At 38.0% G+C, this 18,546-nt stretch overlaps 1 protein-coding gene across 1 annotated transcript; it reads right to left on the reverse strand.

Annotated features, from left to right (window-relative positions):
* Positions 1–7,060: 7,060 nt before the first annotated feature.
* TMEM52B (transmembrane protein 52B) lies at positions 7,061–13,922 on the reverse strand. Its single transcript, XM_008073676.1, has 5 exons — positions 13,824–13,922; positions 12,173–12,216; positions 9,396–9,434; positions 8,703–8,872; positions 7,061–7,305 (listed from the first exon to the last, which is right to left on the reverse strand). The coding sequence occupies exons 1-5, from the start codon at positions 13,920–13,922 to the stop codon at positions 7,061–7,063; spliced, it is 597 nt and encodes a 198-aa protein (XP_008071867.1).
* Positions 13,923–18,546: the final 4,624 nt, after the last annotated feature.

The following is an 18,546-nucleotide window of genomic DNA, read 5'->3' on the forward strand; positions in this document are numbered from 1 at the left end:
GCAAAAGGCATAGCCAGAATTTTAACCCCTAAAGCCTGATTTCAGGCTCTTAACATTTAATGCTCTCTTTCCTGCTTCCCATGATATTTACCTAACCCAAATTATGAAATAATCATACTTGGAAGATGGGAGGGCATGAGAAATATCAAGCATGTGATGGTAGCAAAGGTAGGGGTGGTAGTGGTGAAATCGGACCTCGTGTTCATCTTCTGTAATGGGAAGCCAGTAGATTATGTTTCAAACTGAAAATGAAAATCAAGAATAGCAACATATGCATCGTATTTAGAGAAACGTGGGTTTAAAAATATCAACGAGAAAATAGGGAGTAGGAAATGTGTGTGTGGTGGGAAGGTGCTATTTTTCTTCACAAGCCTTGCAGAGCTATTTGAATTTTTAATCTGTATGGATATATGGATTTGATTAAAATAAATAAAAAAATTTAAATTTAAAAATAAGAACAAAGCATTTTTCCATTTGGAGTTTGAAGTCTGAGAAAGTTGCTCTCTGCAAATTACATTCTTTTCCTACAACTGAGCCTCCAAAGCTGAAAAAAGGGAGTTTGGGGAATTAAGAGAGATAATGTACTAGGTGGACAGTGGACATACGAATGGTTGTGATTACTAACCAATTATTTGACACTTGTGAACTTTTGTCCCATTGAATTGGATCTGCATTTATCTACTTTGATATTAACTTAGTTTGAATTTACAGATCTTTAGGAGAAAGGATAGTCCTCAACTTTAGCACTTACAGTAATTAGTATTAATATTGCTGGAGAGAGTGTGTCCTGAGTATAGTGCAAGAGGAGAGTGCAAGGGAGATCCAGTATTGGCCATTTTGCCATACAAACCGGGACTCAAGAAAAGTCTGGATGCTTAGAACATTGATATCATTTATTGAACAGGAACGGCGAGAACCAAAAGGCAACATAAACACTTATAGCTTGGATACTGGGAAGCTGAATGATAGAAGAGAGGAATTAATTTAGCCTGTCTCATTTCATAACGTGGTCTACAACTAAGCTTTTATTAAAGAAATGAAAGAGTTGTTATGCCTTTGGAGTGGTTCAGTTGCCATAATGGTGACTCTGTCTTCTGTATTTCACTTATCTTACTCATCTTCTGGTAACAACTACAACATCTTGAAAGTTATATTATCGCTTTTTCCTCTTCAAAAACTTACAGTGGTTTTCATCGAATGCAGGATAAAGTCTAAGCTGCTTAAGTTCACAATTAATACCTTCCATAAAAAAAGACATCCTGTCTTTCCAGATCCATTATTATCATATCACTGTGAATTTATGCCATTCTCTGTGGTTTACATTGTCACTTTTTCTATCCTTGCTCAGAATAGAAAATGCCCTTATATTGCATATTCAATGTTTAAAATTCTATCGTCCTTCAGGTTTTATCTCTGACACTACTACTTGCATGGCACCTTTCCAGACTCTTAAGTTGTTAGGAAACCTAAGGTGGGAAACAGTGTCCTTCTGGGTTACTCAAGGTGGAGATGCTAATGGAAAGATACTAGCCAACATTACTCAGAGACAGCATGTCAAATATTTTTCACAGATGAACTCTCCATGTATCTTGGACAATCCATAAATCACTGAAATTGTTTTCCCAATTGACTTTCTCATGGGCAAACTTTCCATCCTGTCCTCTTTATTACCTTCCAGCCAGGCTGCTTTACCCAAAGAAAAGAAAACCAGACATACTCTCCCCAGACACTGCAATTATAACTTGTAACATCATTCCTGCCACTTAAACTTGTAACATCATTCCTGCCTTTGCTTATTTTCATATTCTTATATACAAGTAAACTCTCAACATATTAATCAATCCAACCCTCTAATAAGGATCTTATAGCTCCACCTACAAGACCAACTCAATAAGAATTAATGATGCAGTTCCTGACCTAAACCTGACTTAAAACAGGCCACTGCATAGCACCCTGTACTATTCTATTTGACTGCAGACAAAACTCATCATCACAGTCTTATCAATCTTCTCTCAGACCCAGCTTCACCACATAAGGAAAATTTGTATTGTCTTTGTGTAAGGTAACATATGCCCATCTTGAAGGTCTCCCTCACAGATTAGGCACTTTGTGCTGTCAAGGTCACTTCTGTCTCCTATGCAGGTGTTGACATCTTCCTTCATATAATGACATCACACTAGATAAAAAGTTTTAGTTTCGGCAAATAAAAAATGATAGAGAAGGTGATTTTGTTTGTTCGCTTGCTTGTTTTGTCCAATTTAATCACCCTAGGAATCCCAGAGTAAGTAGAAGAGTTTGCAAAATGGCACTGCACTGCCAAACTTAGAGGGTTTATGCATATTTATGTTATTTGAACTGACGAAAGAGAGTTCAGTGAATATCCACTGCTTAAAATTAGAGGAAAGAGCTAGAGATAATTGTGTAAAAATCATTTTTCTTAACTACTGTGTCACTTATTTTTTTTCAATTTGAGCGCAACTTAGAATTCTGAAAAGAAGCAATGGATGTCATTTCACCACTACTCTCATGTTTCTTTTCATGTTCTCTTAATTTTTAACTAGGATTTGTACAGTATGCTCCTAGCTAGAATTAAGACCCATCTTCTTTATACTTCAGCTGAGTCCTCAAACTTTCATCAGGCTATTTTTCTAGAAAATTCATCACATTATTGAACTCTCCTGCAAATAAAACATTAAGTAACTCCTCATTGTTTTTAAGTTCTGTGTCCAAATTGTTTAGTGCAAGACTAAGCAGTGTGCCACTTTTCTTTTTAAACTTCATGTTCCCTCCTCTTTTTAACAGCATACAACTCATACTAAACTACTGTATACCAAAGGGTAGAAGCTAGTAGAGAGTGAACAATTAAGGAAGGAACAAGAGGGAGAAAAAGGAGGCAGGTGAGGATGGAAGGGATTATCTCATTTATGCCTGTATATATAAATATGCATTTTAACTTGATGACTTCCAAATTTATATCCTCCAGTCTAGACCCAAATCTCAGAGAGGCATATCTAGTAGTTTCCATGCTATCTTCCATGGATTATATTTAAAACATTACAGATTTTAAAAGAACAATGTGAAATTTCTCCCCCCTCCCCATTTTTTGAAGCTTTCCGTATTAAATTACAAAAAAAAATTACTTTGACTTTTTTCACTGGCAAATGCTGAGCTTTCCTTGTCTTTTATTAACTTGGTGTAGATTTTACCATCAAATTCCTTTTCTCCACTTTTAGAAATCATTGCCTCGAATTTCCCCCTAAATTCAGTCTTCCTCCAGTTTCCCCCATCCTAATAAATAGTTGTACTTTCCACACACCAGTTCAGGTAAATGATCTATAAGTAATTTTCACTTCTTTTCCTTAATGTTTCCCTGTCCAATTGAGCAGCAAGTCCTGATCATCCTGTCCCCAATATATCTCTCAAATCCCTGCATTTATCTCTGTCTTCATGTCTGTTAACCCCACCTTTGTCCGATCCTCAATCCCCTAATATCTGCTGTTCTTCAATACTTCCCATCCGATCTTCCTACTCTCCTACGTGTCCTATTCCAGTCGATTCTCCTGTAACATCTAGAGTCATTGTCTTAAAATTCAAATTGCCTCAAATGATTTACTGTCTAAAACCTTTCCATGACTTCTCAATGCACATAAAATATCTAGATGCCTTATCCTCAAGCTCACTTTTCCTTTTTCAACTTTGTTTCCTTTAGCTTGCTCCTTTACTCCCTATAATCTGCTACTTTAGCCGGGCTCGGTGGCTCAGCCTGTAATCCCGCGCCTTTGGGAGGCTGAAGTGAATGGATTACCTGAGCCCGCGGGTTCGAGACCTGCCTGGGCAGCGAGATCTCATCTCTACAATAAATTAAAAAATCAGCCGGGCGTGGTAGCGTGTGCCTGTAGTTCCAGCTATGTGGAAGTCTGAGGTGGAAGGATCGCCGGAGCCCAGCAGGTTAAGCCTGCGGTGGCCGGGAGCGGCCACTGCACTCCAGTCTGGGCGACAGAGTGAGACTCCAACTCGGAAAAAAAAAAAAAATCTGCTACTTTAGTCTTTTGTTTGTTTTAGTTTCTCAAATTTCCTAAACCTTTTTTTATCTTTGAATATGCTTTTCTCTTACTCTATATTCTCAAGTGTTTTCTATCCCTTCCTATCTGTTGTTTCCTCTCTCAGCCTTTGTTTAGTTCTTTGCACTTGTAAAGTTTGCTATCATTTTATTTTTTGCTTTTTCTTTATATTATTTTTTTCCTTACAATGTAAACTTTGTGAGGACATAGAGGCAGAAGGTCAGTTTGTTTTGCATGCATTACCCATTTCTGGCATATAATTTCTTAAATCATACTTCTGAACAACAGCAATAAAAATCTGTTAAATCAATGGAATTCAAGCATAATTAGGTGTATAATTATTATAATGGAGTGAAGTGAAAGAATATATATTTCACTGAGACCAGAGGAAGGAGGAAGTGCTAAACATAGGTCTATAGAGGTTTGTAGCTTTGGGACAGGAAGTTAAGGCTTTGATTCCCTCTCTGAACTAGGAGAATTAATGCCTAGAATTAATAGGTTAGTGATAGAATATGGGGTATGAAGAGAACTGATGAAATTTGCAGACCTACTAAAAGGAATGGAGAGATTACTAGAGGAAATCTAGAAGAAATGCTAATAGGTGCCAGTGGTCTTGGAGACCATGACCTCATATTGACCTCAGTCAGTACAACTGAGAGATTTTCTCCAGCACTGCTCAGCAGTGTAGGCGCTGGGGAGAAATCAGCGCCACACCTAACCAGTGTTTAAAGTTTGAAGGGTAGCTGTGAAGAAGGGTAAAAGGGGCTAAAGAATTGAAAACAATGGTGCAAGTGATTGGTATATTAGATTTAGTAGAAGAAGTAAAACCAAAAGGGTGTGAACAGCTCATGACCAAATGGGAGGGCTATGGGGGTGGAAGTGAAGGATTCCATGTGACCGAGGAGCAGCACAGATTAGAAAAAGACGCACTGCAGGGGGGAGACAGAGGTGGGAGTAGCATACATGGATAGATGTGATTTTGTATTTCAAATAAGGTGCTGGGGATTGGGACGGGGTGTAAGGTAGAGAGCTCTCTTAAGAGTAAGACTTTATAGGTAGGACCCCCCCCCCAAAAAAACCCTCTAATGCTCATCAACATTTTAACACCTTCAAGTCTGTGGTGTCTTGAAACACAGATGAAAGAGCTTGGAATACTTTATGGAATGTGTGTGTGATGATTGCATAATCATTTGGCAGCAGTAAAACAAGGCCACCTCAGGTGCTATTAACAATTCATGCATTTCAACAATTTCCAGAGGCAATTTGATAAATGACTCAGGATAAACTCAGTTCACCAGGTTGTACTCAGAACACTTGTCCCTCCGGGCTGAGTGAGCATTCCAAGAATGTACTTAATGAGGTGCTGCACTAATCGGCTAATCCCTGGCTCTGTGTCAATTCCCTGAGTACGGGAGCTAATTGCCTAATAAATAACTGGTTTTCTCCACTATCCATTACCTCTACATAGAACATATTGATAGGAATCACTTATATTTTTTGTTGTTCACTTCAGTCAGCAAATATTTATTGATAAAATAAAGCCACTTCAGGTATGACTGAACAATAATGTAGCAGACTGGCAAAAGGAAAAACCAGAACAGAGCTCTCAGTGGAATCATCGCAGGCAGGTGAAGGTTAGACAATAGGAGGAATAATAACAAATACGTGTGCATAATACTAACAAATCATGTCACATATATTTAGCTTCTTTGATCTTCACAATTCTGTGAGGTGTTATCATTTCCTATTTTTATAGATGAGAAAACTGTGCTTTAAAGACTTATTTAAGGTGAGAAGTTTTCTCCCAAATTCGTATCATTTTCTCAATTTTCCAATAACAGTACTCTGGAGGTAGTATGCTATGTTGGTTGCTTAGTGCTATACAGTAGAATGATGTCATGGGAAGGATCCCACCCCAGCTAGGTTCAGCACTTAGTTTGTGCTTCAAGAACTGGAGAACTGTGCAGATAGACCCAGAGGAGAGACCGCATTTTCTACCATGGCTCCACTAGGTGGCAGTAAGGGCCATCACTGGAGACCGTGTGTGTGTGTGTGTGTGTGTGTGTGTGTGTGTGTGTGTGTGTGTGTGTGTGTGTGTGACTATAGATGTGTTGTGGCTTTAAGTGGCTGAAGCTGTGCAGGAAAGAAGCAAAGCAATGCTATGGGCTATCCTGCCTATAAAGTCTTATTCTAAAGAGATTGCACTACCCCTCACGCTCCCCGCCAGCCTGCACCACCTTTAAAGTTTAAAAAAGGGTACATGTGTACACATGTGCTTGCACGCGTATGTTTGCAGAGCAAAGGAACTGAAGAATTAATCGAACGGTTATTGCATTCTATGTGATTTTCATAATGCTGGTGGGTAGGACCAGAATGAAAAAAAGACTTTGATATTTGGCAATTCAGTACTGTACTCTGTTCTCTTAGCTTATGCCAGCAAGATCACCCTAGATTTTAGATGTCCAAGTGGACATGATGTGATGCCCAAGATGATCATTGTCATTCAGTATAAAATTTTTTGTTTTCTCAGGAAGAAAGACTCATGCATTCAATGCTTAATGTGAATAGCTGTGCAGACATCGTGGTGTTTCTCTTCGGGCTTGCCACATCAATTAGCGGGCAGAGGTAAAAGCAACTTGTAGTATCATATGGGTCAAAGGGACTATGATATGCTCTATATGCATTCAATATGAAAAGAAATTCAAGAATCATTGATGCTTTCCCAGTTTGGAGGTAATCAACATGGTTAAAGGTTAGTTACAAAATTTGGACATTAGATATAAGTTAGAGTTCCCAATTAGAACTGTATCAGAAAGTTCTTTAGCAGAAGATGTAAGTGGCTGGGAACAAAGAGTTAGAATTCTTCTTTTCCACAGAATGATGTTTAGATGTCATCCCCAAAACTTCTGGGAGTTAGAAAACAAAATGTTCCATTTGTCTCTGGACCCCCACAGACTCTGGAGATACCCTCACCCTCATTTGTAAAATCACAGTTCCCATCAGTTTGAAGAGTGTTCTATTCCAGGAGACTCCTTCTCCACTGGAGGTAGCTGCTTTTCTTCTGGCACTGGGGTTAGATCAGGTGCTTTTGTCCCACATCTTGCTACTGTAAAGCGACTCATGCGAAGAGCTTCTTCATACCCTGGGAGGGTGTCCAAAGAGGAGGGCAATTGACCCAGGGAGCTGTGGGAATGAGCTACAGCCAGGATCCTCTGGGCTGCAGGGCCAAACACAGACTGCAGGGCTGTGAAGAAAGAAGGTACAGAGATCAGGAACTAAAGGGAATGTGACATCCTTAGACATAGAGACCTATTTCATATTTAATGTCCCTTCATTTTTAGTAGTTGTTGGAACTCATTGTTATGACCAGTCACAAATTTTATGAATAGCCTATGAAGCTTGTTTAGAAACAAGCTTCCTTCTCTGGTAGAAGAACCTGTCTTCTCTGAAATAATCTGAATTGAATAATCTAGAGTATTCTATCCTCAAATAATCTAAATCTCAACCCTGCACCACCTTCTTTTAGACTTAGATTCCTTTTCACCAACCCACTGAGAGTGTAGATGCTTTAAGAAGTTATTTCTGCTGGGCTCGGTGGCTCAGCCTGTAATCCCGTGCCTTTGAGAGGCTGAGGTGAGTGGATTGCCTGAGCCTATGGGTTCGAGACATGCCTGGGCAGCGAGACCTCATCTCGACAATAAATCAAAAAATCAGCCGGGGGTGGTAGCGCATGCCTGTAATTCCAGCTACTTGGAAGGCTGAGGCGGAAGGATCGCCGGAGCCCAGCAGGTCGAGGCTGCAGTGGCTGGGAGCGGCCACTGCACTCCAGTCTGGGGGACCAAGTGAGGCTCCAACTCAAAAAAAAAAAAAAAAAAGAGTTATTTCTGCTTTATCGTTTTTCTAAGATGACAATAAGAAAGAGGAGGTAGAAAAGGTGACTAGTACTTCATATTATTCTCTTTTCAAAACAAATATCATAGTGTTTTACCCCCTATTATTCTTCTTGGTAGTTACCCCGCCCTCCGCAATTTTTTTTTTTTTTAAAGCAGAGTTTATTGAGAGGACAGAAGAGCTCCCAGAGCAGGAGGGGACCTGAGGGGATTGCCCGTTACCGGTTACAGAAGGAGATAAAGGTAAGAGTCTTATAAGCATCGAGGAACTGATGGGGCTAAAATTTAGTATATTAAGACTTGAAAATTAAAGAACTGAAAGTAATCACCATGAAGTTATTTAAAAATAGAAAATAATAGAAAATGTAGATAGAAAATGGAAAAACTAATAGAAAATGTGGATTTTTACACAATCCAAGACATCTTGAAAAGGGATATATGTTTAAAGTTTAAAATAGTTTTTAGAAAAAAATCTAACTATTAACTTGGTAATTCTTCCCATAAAACACTTCCAATAGTATCTCCAATATTTCATTTTTGTCTTTACTTTGTCATCAGCCAGACAAATACTCCAGAACATTGCATCAGTGAGAGCCCGGGTCACTGTACCACCAGGCTTCTGGAAATTAAAATTATACTGAGTTCTGGAAACTTTATTACCACTCCATTAGTGGTTTTACATTTTTGTACCCTTTTAATCATTCATTTAAATTTGGGTGCTTTTCTGAGGTTAGAAGATTCATGTACTCACAAGTGATAGTGCTCTGGAGCGTACTGTCATGATCGAAGGCAATGACGGTCACTTCGTAGGGTGATGGGCCCCTGACTTCTCCATTTTGCTGGTGGCTCAAACAACAGCAGCGGAGGCACAGGGAGGTCAGGCCACACAGGAGAACCAGAGCACCAATGACCACCAACAACCTGCAAGGGCGTGCGAGGCGAGTGGGAGCTTTGAGACCTGGTTTTTCCCCAGCTCTGGTATAATCAGTTTTTAAAGTCTGTGTTCTGATTCTTATTTGAATATTTTATAGAGTAATTATAAGATTTTAATTCTAAGACTTTCACTTTACATTTATACTTTCTTGTTTTGGCAGCAACACTAAGTTAGTTCATTGGAACAAATGATAAGACATTTAAGGTAGCTTTGAGGAGCTGCTTATTACTTCATCAAAGTTATCTCCTCTGTAGAGATATTTCTAGAGCAGACCCTGAAAGAAGGACACAATAATCTTTTGATGTTGGCCCAGAAGATGATATTGAAAAATGAAATCTTGGTATATTATCACATAGGTTAGGATGAGGTAATTAAATCTTATTTCATGAGATGCTAAGCAGGCAGGCTGTCATTTTTTTTCCCTGCTGATAATACATTTAAAAACTTAAAAAACATTTTGGTGCCCCTGAAAAATAAAGTATCTTTCTGTATATTATAACTGAGACTTACCATATGTACCAGAGATGTACCCAGTCTGTGTTCAGGCAACTATAAAGAAAGTATTAAAGTATTAAACATATAGTCAATGTCAATTTAACTCTTATAAAGCATTGTGCATTATATTATTTAAATTTCAATATAGCTAGTTGAATCTTTTGTGAGAGAGTATGCTTTAAGTAGTGTTTTATACTATAGATGGCATTATCCAAGTCAATTTGAAAATCATTATACAACAAACTAGTGATCATAAAAAATGTTATAGAAAATGTATCCATGACTACTGTAAACAGTTGCAATAAAAATTAGCAAGAAAGAACTTGGAATGTACATTTGCAAAGAGTGAGTTTGAAAATGGTTATGAAAGTTAAGGCTTGCATGTATTTCAGGTCAATAAAATGTAAACATAAAAATATCCAGTTATAAGTGTGAAAGCAATACAGTCAAGTTTGTGATTTATGTATCACAAGCTGTTGCAACACTCCTACTGATAATGTAGGGAAAACAAACTTAGTTTCTTCCTACTATAATCTCCCAGCACAGATATGTATGTGTGGAGTGGGAGTTTCCCCAGATACCAAACCTGTAATCCTCCAGTAGTGGACATCAGCTGAATGCCCTCTTATTCAGTTCAATTCTGACACTACCTACCAGGAGATAGTGTTAGATCCCACAGGATGGGGGCTCAGTCCCTAAGACTACTTCCCTTACTTCTGATGCCCATCAGAAGCCCCGGGTGGGTTTACCTGTGCTTGGGACCTAGCAGCTATAAATTGAGGTTCCTATGACCCCCTTCTCAGGTTGCATTAATTTGCTAGAGCAATTCACAAAACTCAGGGAAACACTTATTACATTTACCAGTTTATTATAAGGATTTCACCAAGGATACAGATGAAGAGATGCATAGAGCAAAGCATGTAGGAAGGATTGTGGAGCTTCTTCCATGCCCTCCCTCAGTACCACCCTCCAGGAACCTCCAAATGTCCAACTATCCAGAAACACTCCAAACCCAGTTCTTCTGGATTTTTATAGAAGCTTCATTATGTAGGCATGATGATTAATTAAATCATTGATCATTGATGATCAATTTAAACTTCAATCCTTCCCCTTCCTCTGGATGTGGAGGGATGGGACTGAAAAGTTCCACCCTCTAATCTTACCTTGGTCTTTCCAGTGACCAGGGGACCCGAAGATACCTAAGGGGTGCCAACCTCCAGTCAACTCATTAGCATGAAAATGAACACTTATTATATTGACGATTCCAATGATTTTAGGAGTTGTATGCCAGGAGACAGAGACAGGACCAAATATATATTTTGCAATATCACGCCCAAGATAAAGAGGAAACTAAACTTTCACATCCAGGATTAAAACTGATATGCATATCTACTGAGACCAAACAGGAAGAAGGAAAAAAGGAGAAGTCAACTTCACCACAATGAAAACTAACTAAATATTCTGAATTAACTACAGCAATTGTAAATTTTCTTTGTAAGAATTTAAAAAATAAGGATTATGTGGGAGAAAGGTTATGAGATAAGATCAGGGGTTGGAGAGAGAGAAGAAACATAGTAATTGTGTATCTTGGAAGATTAGTACATTTTCTCATTAAATAAGGCTTTCTGATACATTGATCTATTGAAATCTACTTAAATCCATTTTTATATCTTCTCTTTGGTCTTACATTTGTAGAAAATACAGTTTGTTTTTTTACTGAGCAAGTAGAAAATACAGTGTGGTTTTTACTAAGCAGTTTGTTTTTTTACCTCTTGGTTTTCTCACATTACTCATGTGTTCAAAACTCATCAGTTCTTTTTTTTTTTTTAAGAAGATCAATAATATTTTATTCTTTTTTTTTTTTTTTTTTTTTTTTGAGTTGGAGTCTCACTCTGTCACCCAGACTTGAGTGCAGTAGCCGCTCTCGGCCACTGCAGCCTCGACCTGCTGGGCTCTGGCGATCCTTCCGCCTCAGCCTTCCAAGTAGCTGGAATTACAGGTATGCGCTACCACGCCCAGCTCAAAACCCATCAGTTCTAAGTAGATTCTAATTTTACAGGAAAGGACATTTCTTATGGTGGAATATGTCTAAAAGTGTGTGTCAAGTGAGCAGTGCTCAATGTGCATGTGACAAGTAACCAAGGCAATCACCATCTCCCTGGGCTTAACAGACTTGGCTGTTGGGATACCCTTCCCATGGCTAAATATACATATGTTTTTCTTTAGTCCAAATGAGTCTTTTATCCAAACTGTCTCTTTTTTTAAAAAAATTTTATTTTACTCCAAATGGAATGAATCGTTTGCATTTTTATCTTTGTATCCTCTGTGTCTGCATGAGTCTTAATTTTGACAAGTTTGGATTAATGGATAACTATATCAAAGTAATAACGAAATCAAGTCTTCAATAAATTTTAACATGCCCTAAAACTAGAAAGTACTTTGCAGTTTTGAAGTAGTAAGTCTACTGGAAATTGCCCAAATATATATATGTCAGTGACTAGATATTGAACCCAGACTGCCCTGGTGAGTCACTGAGAAGCATGGCTAAGAGAGCATTTTGCAAATCTCTATGGTAATATCAACTGAGATTAACTGTGCTGCTTTGATGGGAAGTTTGGCTTTGGGAAAAATGCTGTCAGCAGTGTTATTTTGAGCACTTAAATTAGATCAGTAGGCAGATATTCATTTAAGTAAAAGTAAATAAGGTCATAGTCATCATGACATGTACTCCTCTTTTGGGTATTGGTGTTTTTGTCCCTTTTTTCTCTTAGTTTGAACTCTCAGATACTCACTGTTCAGGATTGCCACAGTTCTCTTCACATCTTGTACCAGGAAGCTGTAGGAAGATAAATAGTCCAGACAGGGAAATTACTTTGTCTGTTGTTCTCAGCTGTCTACAATCATCTCTCGTGGTATGTGGTGTTAAGTCAATGGCTGAGGATGACATGGTCCTTGGTCAGCTTATATTTAAGATGATTATTTATGCCTCTTCCATGCTTGTTGACTGTTTTACTTAAGGTGCGGAAATCTTGAAGAACAAATATCTAATCTGATATTTAAATGGTGGGTGAACACCACCTTTGTGAATGAGAGGCAGCTATTTACATCAATTTCTTTGTCTTAGAAAATTCTGGATCTGTCCCTCAGGATATTATTATTGTCCTAATTCCTGCCTGTAGAATTCTACTTTAATACTCTTGTTCAGTCCCTCAATATGACAATAGCTCACAATACAAGAGAAGAGGAAAAGGATTGGGAGAATAGGATCCTTATATATTGGATACCATAGCTACTATATGCTAGTCAGACAGCTAAGTTTTTAATATTTCATAACACTGAACCACAATAACCCTCTTTGTGGATATATTTAACCTTATTTTAAAAGGTTAAGGAGCCAAGGAATAGGGTTTTAACAATGGAACCATATGCATACACCTTATTGATATAGCCAGAATTCAAATCAAACTCTACCACAAACATGTGTTGAATGAATTAATAGAACTGGGGACAAGTTAGCTCTAACAAGTCGATGAAATTGCTATCAAATCCCCATCTAATCCTTGAAACCATTCACCTTCCACTTTTTCTTCTACCTGATATTTCAGTTAAGTTCCTCCTTCAAAGATCCCTCTAGGTAAACTTAATTCTAGAAGCTGCTTTTGTCTCCTGATAACTTGAGTGATCTGATATTTCAGGAAAGCTACAGCAAAGGCTCTTCAAAAAGAAACAGCAATTTGTCCCTATTTGGAGTTTATGGGGGGAAAGGAGGAATTGAGGAGTAAGAGGACATACATTCTCAATACATATCAGGTGAAAAGGATTTGTAAAAGGATTAATAACCATATCCTGCAGATAACATTTAAGAAACTCCTAGTTATCAGTTCTTGTTTTCATTAAAATAGATGATCATTAAAGATGACAAAGTTTGTGTTTCATCCACCCAACCCTGCTGCACTTTCTTCACAAATGGTAAGAGAAGTCTAAAATACCCAACGAAGGATTACTCAGGGGCTTCGGATTCATCGTGGGGGGGAGAAATAAAAGACCCAAAGTATTTTTAAATAGTTCTTTTTCTTAACTTATTTCAACTTCTACAACAGTATTAGATCTGATGTGGCAAATTTCACTTAAGGGAATTATTACATGGGATTTTGAAGAATGGGTGAAAAGATGCAAAGAGAGAGAAATATACACAAATGGTCCTTCTAAAATGTCACAGTTGTATCCATGGTTACCCCAATTTCTATCCCTCTTTTCATTGGCATCACCATTAGTCATACGTGCATTAATGTAGTCCCATCATGCTAAGGAAACACTGTAGTTATTCATTTCCCCACTACCCCCCAGGTTTTATACGTCCTTCCTCCCAGTTCATTTCCTTTTAAATTCTTCTAGGAGTTGATTTAACTGAGGAAAAAATCACAAGTTCACAAGTGAACTCACCAGAATAAAATGCAGCAGGGCAGAGGCTGTCACGACATGGTCTCGGATTCCCATCCGGATGAATTCCTGCTTCTCCAGGATCATGCACTGAGTGTCCATTGCCTCCTTTTCATGCTCTTTGCCTTTTGACTTCTTGACCTAGAATTCTTAAGGAGAGAAACATTTATCAGCAATTAATGTGCTTTCCTTTTCTCTGTGTCCCTTCCTATTCCCTCTGGATGCTATTTTCTATGGCCTTTCTCTCCTCTTTTCTCCTGGTTCCCTTCTTTGTTGCTACTTCTGTTTCTGTGGTCTCCACATTTGCTTCCTTCTACCATCTTTTCTTTCTTTCTTCTATTATTTCTTTCTGCATCTTTATTTTCCCCGCTGCTCCCCAAAAGAAGACATTGCAGGAGGACACATTTATCTTCTGAATGAAATATTTTTATAGTCAGTCCTCTGAATGAAATATTTTTATAGTCAGTAATGAGAAACTTGACTTTGAGGAAGGTCGAAGATAGATTGCTGGTGATCAAATGCGTTCTCTTCTTCCTCAAAAAACCAGCAGTATTCTTGATTCTTCACCAGAGCACTCTAGGATGACTGTTGAATGTTGAAAGTCACTCTGCCAATCTCCTTTCACTCCTCTCCATGTGTTTAACACTCCCCTTCTTGCTCTTTAAAACTTTCCCCTGTACTATGTTGATAATCAACTCTCTTGGTTCTGGGTCATTTATCCCTAACCATTGGTGTAGGAATAAGAAGTTGCCAAATGAACAGGAAAGCCATCTCATCTTTGAAGAAAGTAGGCTTAAGATTAGAATTTCCAGGTGTTATCAATGACACCCTCCTCCACGCTGATTTCAATTCCCATAGAAACAAATAAGTTAGACACATTTTTTAAAAACTGGATTTCAATATATGTAGGTTTCTTTGTTTCTTTCTTTTCTCCCCTCTTCCTCTCTTCTGTAAAGTAATAGTGTGATTAAAAATAACTCTTGCCACTGAAGAAAATGAAACCTAAGTTCAGAGCAAAAATAAGCAACATGTAAAGTATAGAATACTTTTAAAGAATCATATCTATAGGAACAATGAATATTGTGTTCTATTTCCACGTTTACTTCCTTCTACCTACTTTCCTCTCTTTCTACTATTAATTATCTCTGCATCTTTAACTTTATTTCTCCCACTGCTGCTGCAAAAAAGAATTTATTCCTGAGAAGATAGTCTTTTAGTTAATGCTTAGTAGTTCATAAGAAAATTAGATGTTAGTTGACAGTGATATATCTATCTCACAAGAATTAAATAAAAAGCACCTTTCAGTTTCTTTCTAATTCTAAAAGTCTAATTATACTGAGTGATTGTGAAGGAGAGGCTATAGGATGAAAATGATCACACTCTAAGGGCCTTCATAACAGCTTGACAATGTGATATGAGAATGGAGGATATAACTTTTTTTCTCAGCTAAAGAAAACAAATGGTGAGACAATAGTCTCGTATGAGACGTGATTTAACATCTGTCGATTTCAAAACTAAATAAGCTCTGTTCCTTTCTTTCTTTTCTTTTCTTTTCTTTTTTTAGAAAGTAAGACAGTTCAGGTTAGGATGAGGCGCATTTTCTAAATTTCAATAGAAAATGTGGCAAGGTTCAAGGCCTTTTGTAGGACAAGAAGAGCCAAACGTTAGTTTTGGCCCTACACTAATTTATTACATGTTTTTTCAGTTTTTAATGTTCCCATTCATCAAGCAGGAGTGGAATGCCCATTTGACCTGATTTAGATGTTGTTTCACAGAGAAAATAAAATGAGAGACAAGAAGGTGTTTTGAACAGAATATTTTTATTAAAAGTGCCAGGTGCATGGGCTTTTCCTTTCTCTTTTTCTTGTCAGAGAGACAGGAGAGCATCAGGGCTAAGAGCCTAGCTTTGTCACTTATGAGCTGTGCAATTTTGGCAAGTTATTAGATCTTTCTGTTGGCTCACTTTCGCTTTGTATAAAATAGGGGTAATGATAAAATTTACTTTGTAAACTTATAACAATTAAACAAGACACTATACTAAAAATGAATATAATAGTCCTGACAGGCATTTTTGTGTTAGCTAGGATTATGTTGGTTTTCACTAAATTTTACCAATGACCTTCACTTCTAATATGTTGGATACCTACTATCTTTTATGCCTCTCTTGTGTATTTTTATACCAACCCCTCTGCAGGTCACATTTTAGATTTCCTGATATTCCAATGTTTGAATTATTTCCCTTGCTATTCTGGCTACCTCTTCTCTCAACCATGCCAGCCCTTACCTGACTGAGCAGGTTTGCCAAGTAACATGACTCCCACCCCTATTGCACTCTCCTGTCCTGTGATTGCCCTCATCTTTTTGCCCTTTAGCTTTGTAGCAGGCTTGAACACAACAGGGTTCTGTTAATGACCTCCTTGTGCTTTTTCTTTCTGAGAATTACATTAGCCATTTCTTTTTACTTCCTGGAAAAATAAAAGCTTTTTTTTTTTTAAATTCTAATGAATGTGATTATGCCTTGTAGCAGTTTTAACCCTGAGTTTTGTCCCTACCAAAGCCCTTATGTAGGGAATGATGACAATAAAGAGACCAGCTGAGAGAGCAGAAGAGGGTTACAGAAGGGCAGGTAGAGGGGAATGGTCTCAGTCCCTTGTATAGAGGGAAATGGTCTCAGTCCCTTGTATAGTACCATTAAGTTTGTCTCATTCCCTTGTGTAGTTCCATTAAGTTTGTGAATTATTAGCATATACCTAGGTTGTTAAAGATCTGGAGTGGAACCAATGGAGAGTGCATGTACACAGACCTTTACCCTTATGCTTCAGGAAATTGTTATACAACTGTTGTAACAAGTATAGCGATTGTTTTTGTTATTGTTGTTGTTTGTTTGTTGTTTGGGTTTTTTTTTTTTTTTTTGCTTATTTCTGGTTTCTTGGATTATTCTCCTTTTGACCTTGCCCAAGTCAGTTGGCTCAGCATGGATTTCCTTCTTTACTATGTCTCAATAAGACAGAGGCTAGTTCTGCTATTACTCTGAAGCATCAACCTCAAATAATAAGGAGCTGAGTGGTGGGTAGGGCCACAGTCATGGCCTCAAGAATAGATAATATGACACAAGAAGTTGCATCTTTACAACCCCTGGGAACTCTGCTAGGAAGGATCTCTGTCTTATGAGTCAAGATCACAGTACCAGGATTGAGTGGCTGCCTCAAAAGCATCAAAATCAGTAAAATGATTATATTCAAAGAAGTTAAATAAAACAAAAGGATTTAGTTTATCACATAAAGAGACTTTAGCGTAATAGCCATTACACCTCATATAAGCACATATATCCCATTTCCTTGGCAACACTCCAGGTCACACTCAAGGAAAAATTTCACAAGATCATGAGTACCAGGAGGCAGCAGTAATGAGAACCTCCCAAAGTCTTTCAAGTCTGTCCAGCTACCTGCCACACAAGGATTATGGCCACTATCCTCATTGATCTTTAAAAACAAGAGAGAGTCGGCAGGGCGCGGTGACTCAGCCTGTAATCCCAGCACTTTGGGAGGTTGAGGCAAAAGAATTGCCTGAGCCGGGAGTTTGAGAAAAGCCTGGACAATTTGATGAGACTTCGTCTCTACAATAAATCACAAAAATTAGCCAGGCGTGGTGATGTACGTCTGTAGTTCCTGCTACTTGGAAAGCTGAGGTGGAAGGATCGCCTAAGCCCAGCAGGTCAAGGCTGCAGTGGCCATGAGCGTGCCACTGCACTCCAACCTGGGCGACAGAGTGAAACTCCAACTGAAAAGTAAAAACTAAAAAATAAAAACAAGAGAAAGCCAAATGTCTATCAATGGATAAGCAAAATGTGGTTTATGGACACTTATACTGACTTTAAAAGGAAGGAAATTCTGACATATGCTACAATAAGGGTAAACCTTGAAAACATCATGCTAAAAAAATGTCAGACACAAAAGGAAAAATATGGCATGATTCCACTAATATAAAGTACCTAGAGTAGTCAAATGTATAGAGACAGAAAATAGAATGGTGGCTTCTAATGAAGGAGAAAGAAATGGGGTTTTATGTTAGTCAATGTTCTCGAGAGAAACAAAAGCAATAGGATGTGTGTATATATTGAAAGAGATATATTATAAGGTATTGGCTTATGTGATTAGAGAGTCTGGAAAGTCAAAATCTGTAGAGTGAGTTGCCAGACTCAAGATCCATCAGAACCAATGGTACATTTCTAGTACAAAGGCTAACATGTGGAGACGCAGGAGAACCAATGGTATAGTTCCAATCCAAAGGCCGTCTGCTGGAGAATTTTGTCTTACTTGTGGAAAGTTAGTCTTTTTGTTCTTCATGTCTTCAACTTTTGGATGAGGCCTACCCACTGAATACTTTACTGATTGGTGTGTAAATCTCATTCAAAAACATCCTATCTGGGCACCCCATGGCCCAATTCAGATGACAAACAAAAGTACAGGAATTATAGCTTGATTAGTATAGAGTTTCAGTTGGGAAAGGTGAAAAGATCTGGAGATAGATGGTGGTGATGGCTGTATAAAAATGCAAATGTACTTAATGCCATTGAACAGTACAACCAAACCTGGTTAAAATGGTAAGCGTTTTATGTTATGTAATATTAATGACATCTGAAATAACTGAGTCATTGTGAAAATAATAAGGCGTCCTTTTCAGTGTGATGTCATTTTGGTATTCATTCATTATTAAAAGCAATTTC

The sequence above is a fragment of the Carlito syrichta genome, unplaced genomic scaffold, assembly GCF_000164805.1.
Source record: "Carlito syrichta isolate Samal-C Ts95f unplaced genomic scaffold, Tarsius_syrichta-2.0.1 Scaffold316004, whole genome shotgun sequence".
In the NCBI taxonomy this organism is placed as follows: domain Eukaryota; kingdom Metazoa; phylum Chordata; class Mammalia; order Primates; family Tarsiidae; genus Carlito; species Carlito syrichta.

Excerpts from the sequence above, each read along its gene's own strand:
- TMEM52B (XM_008073676.1), bottom strand. The coding sequence starts at position 13,922 with ATGGACACTCAGTGCATGATCCTGGAGAAGCAGGAATTCATCCGGATG. Across the intron at positions 8,873-9,395 it reads GTACATCTCTGGTACATATG|GTTGTTGGTGGTCATTGGTG; the intron begins GTAAGTCTCAGT and ends ACGCCCTTGCAG. Across the intron at positions 7,306-8,702 it reads GCTCCAGAGCACTATCACTT|CCCTGCAGTCTGTGTTTGGC; the intron begins GTGAGTACATGA and ends CTTTCTTCACAG.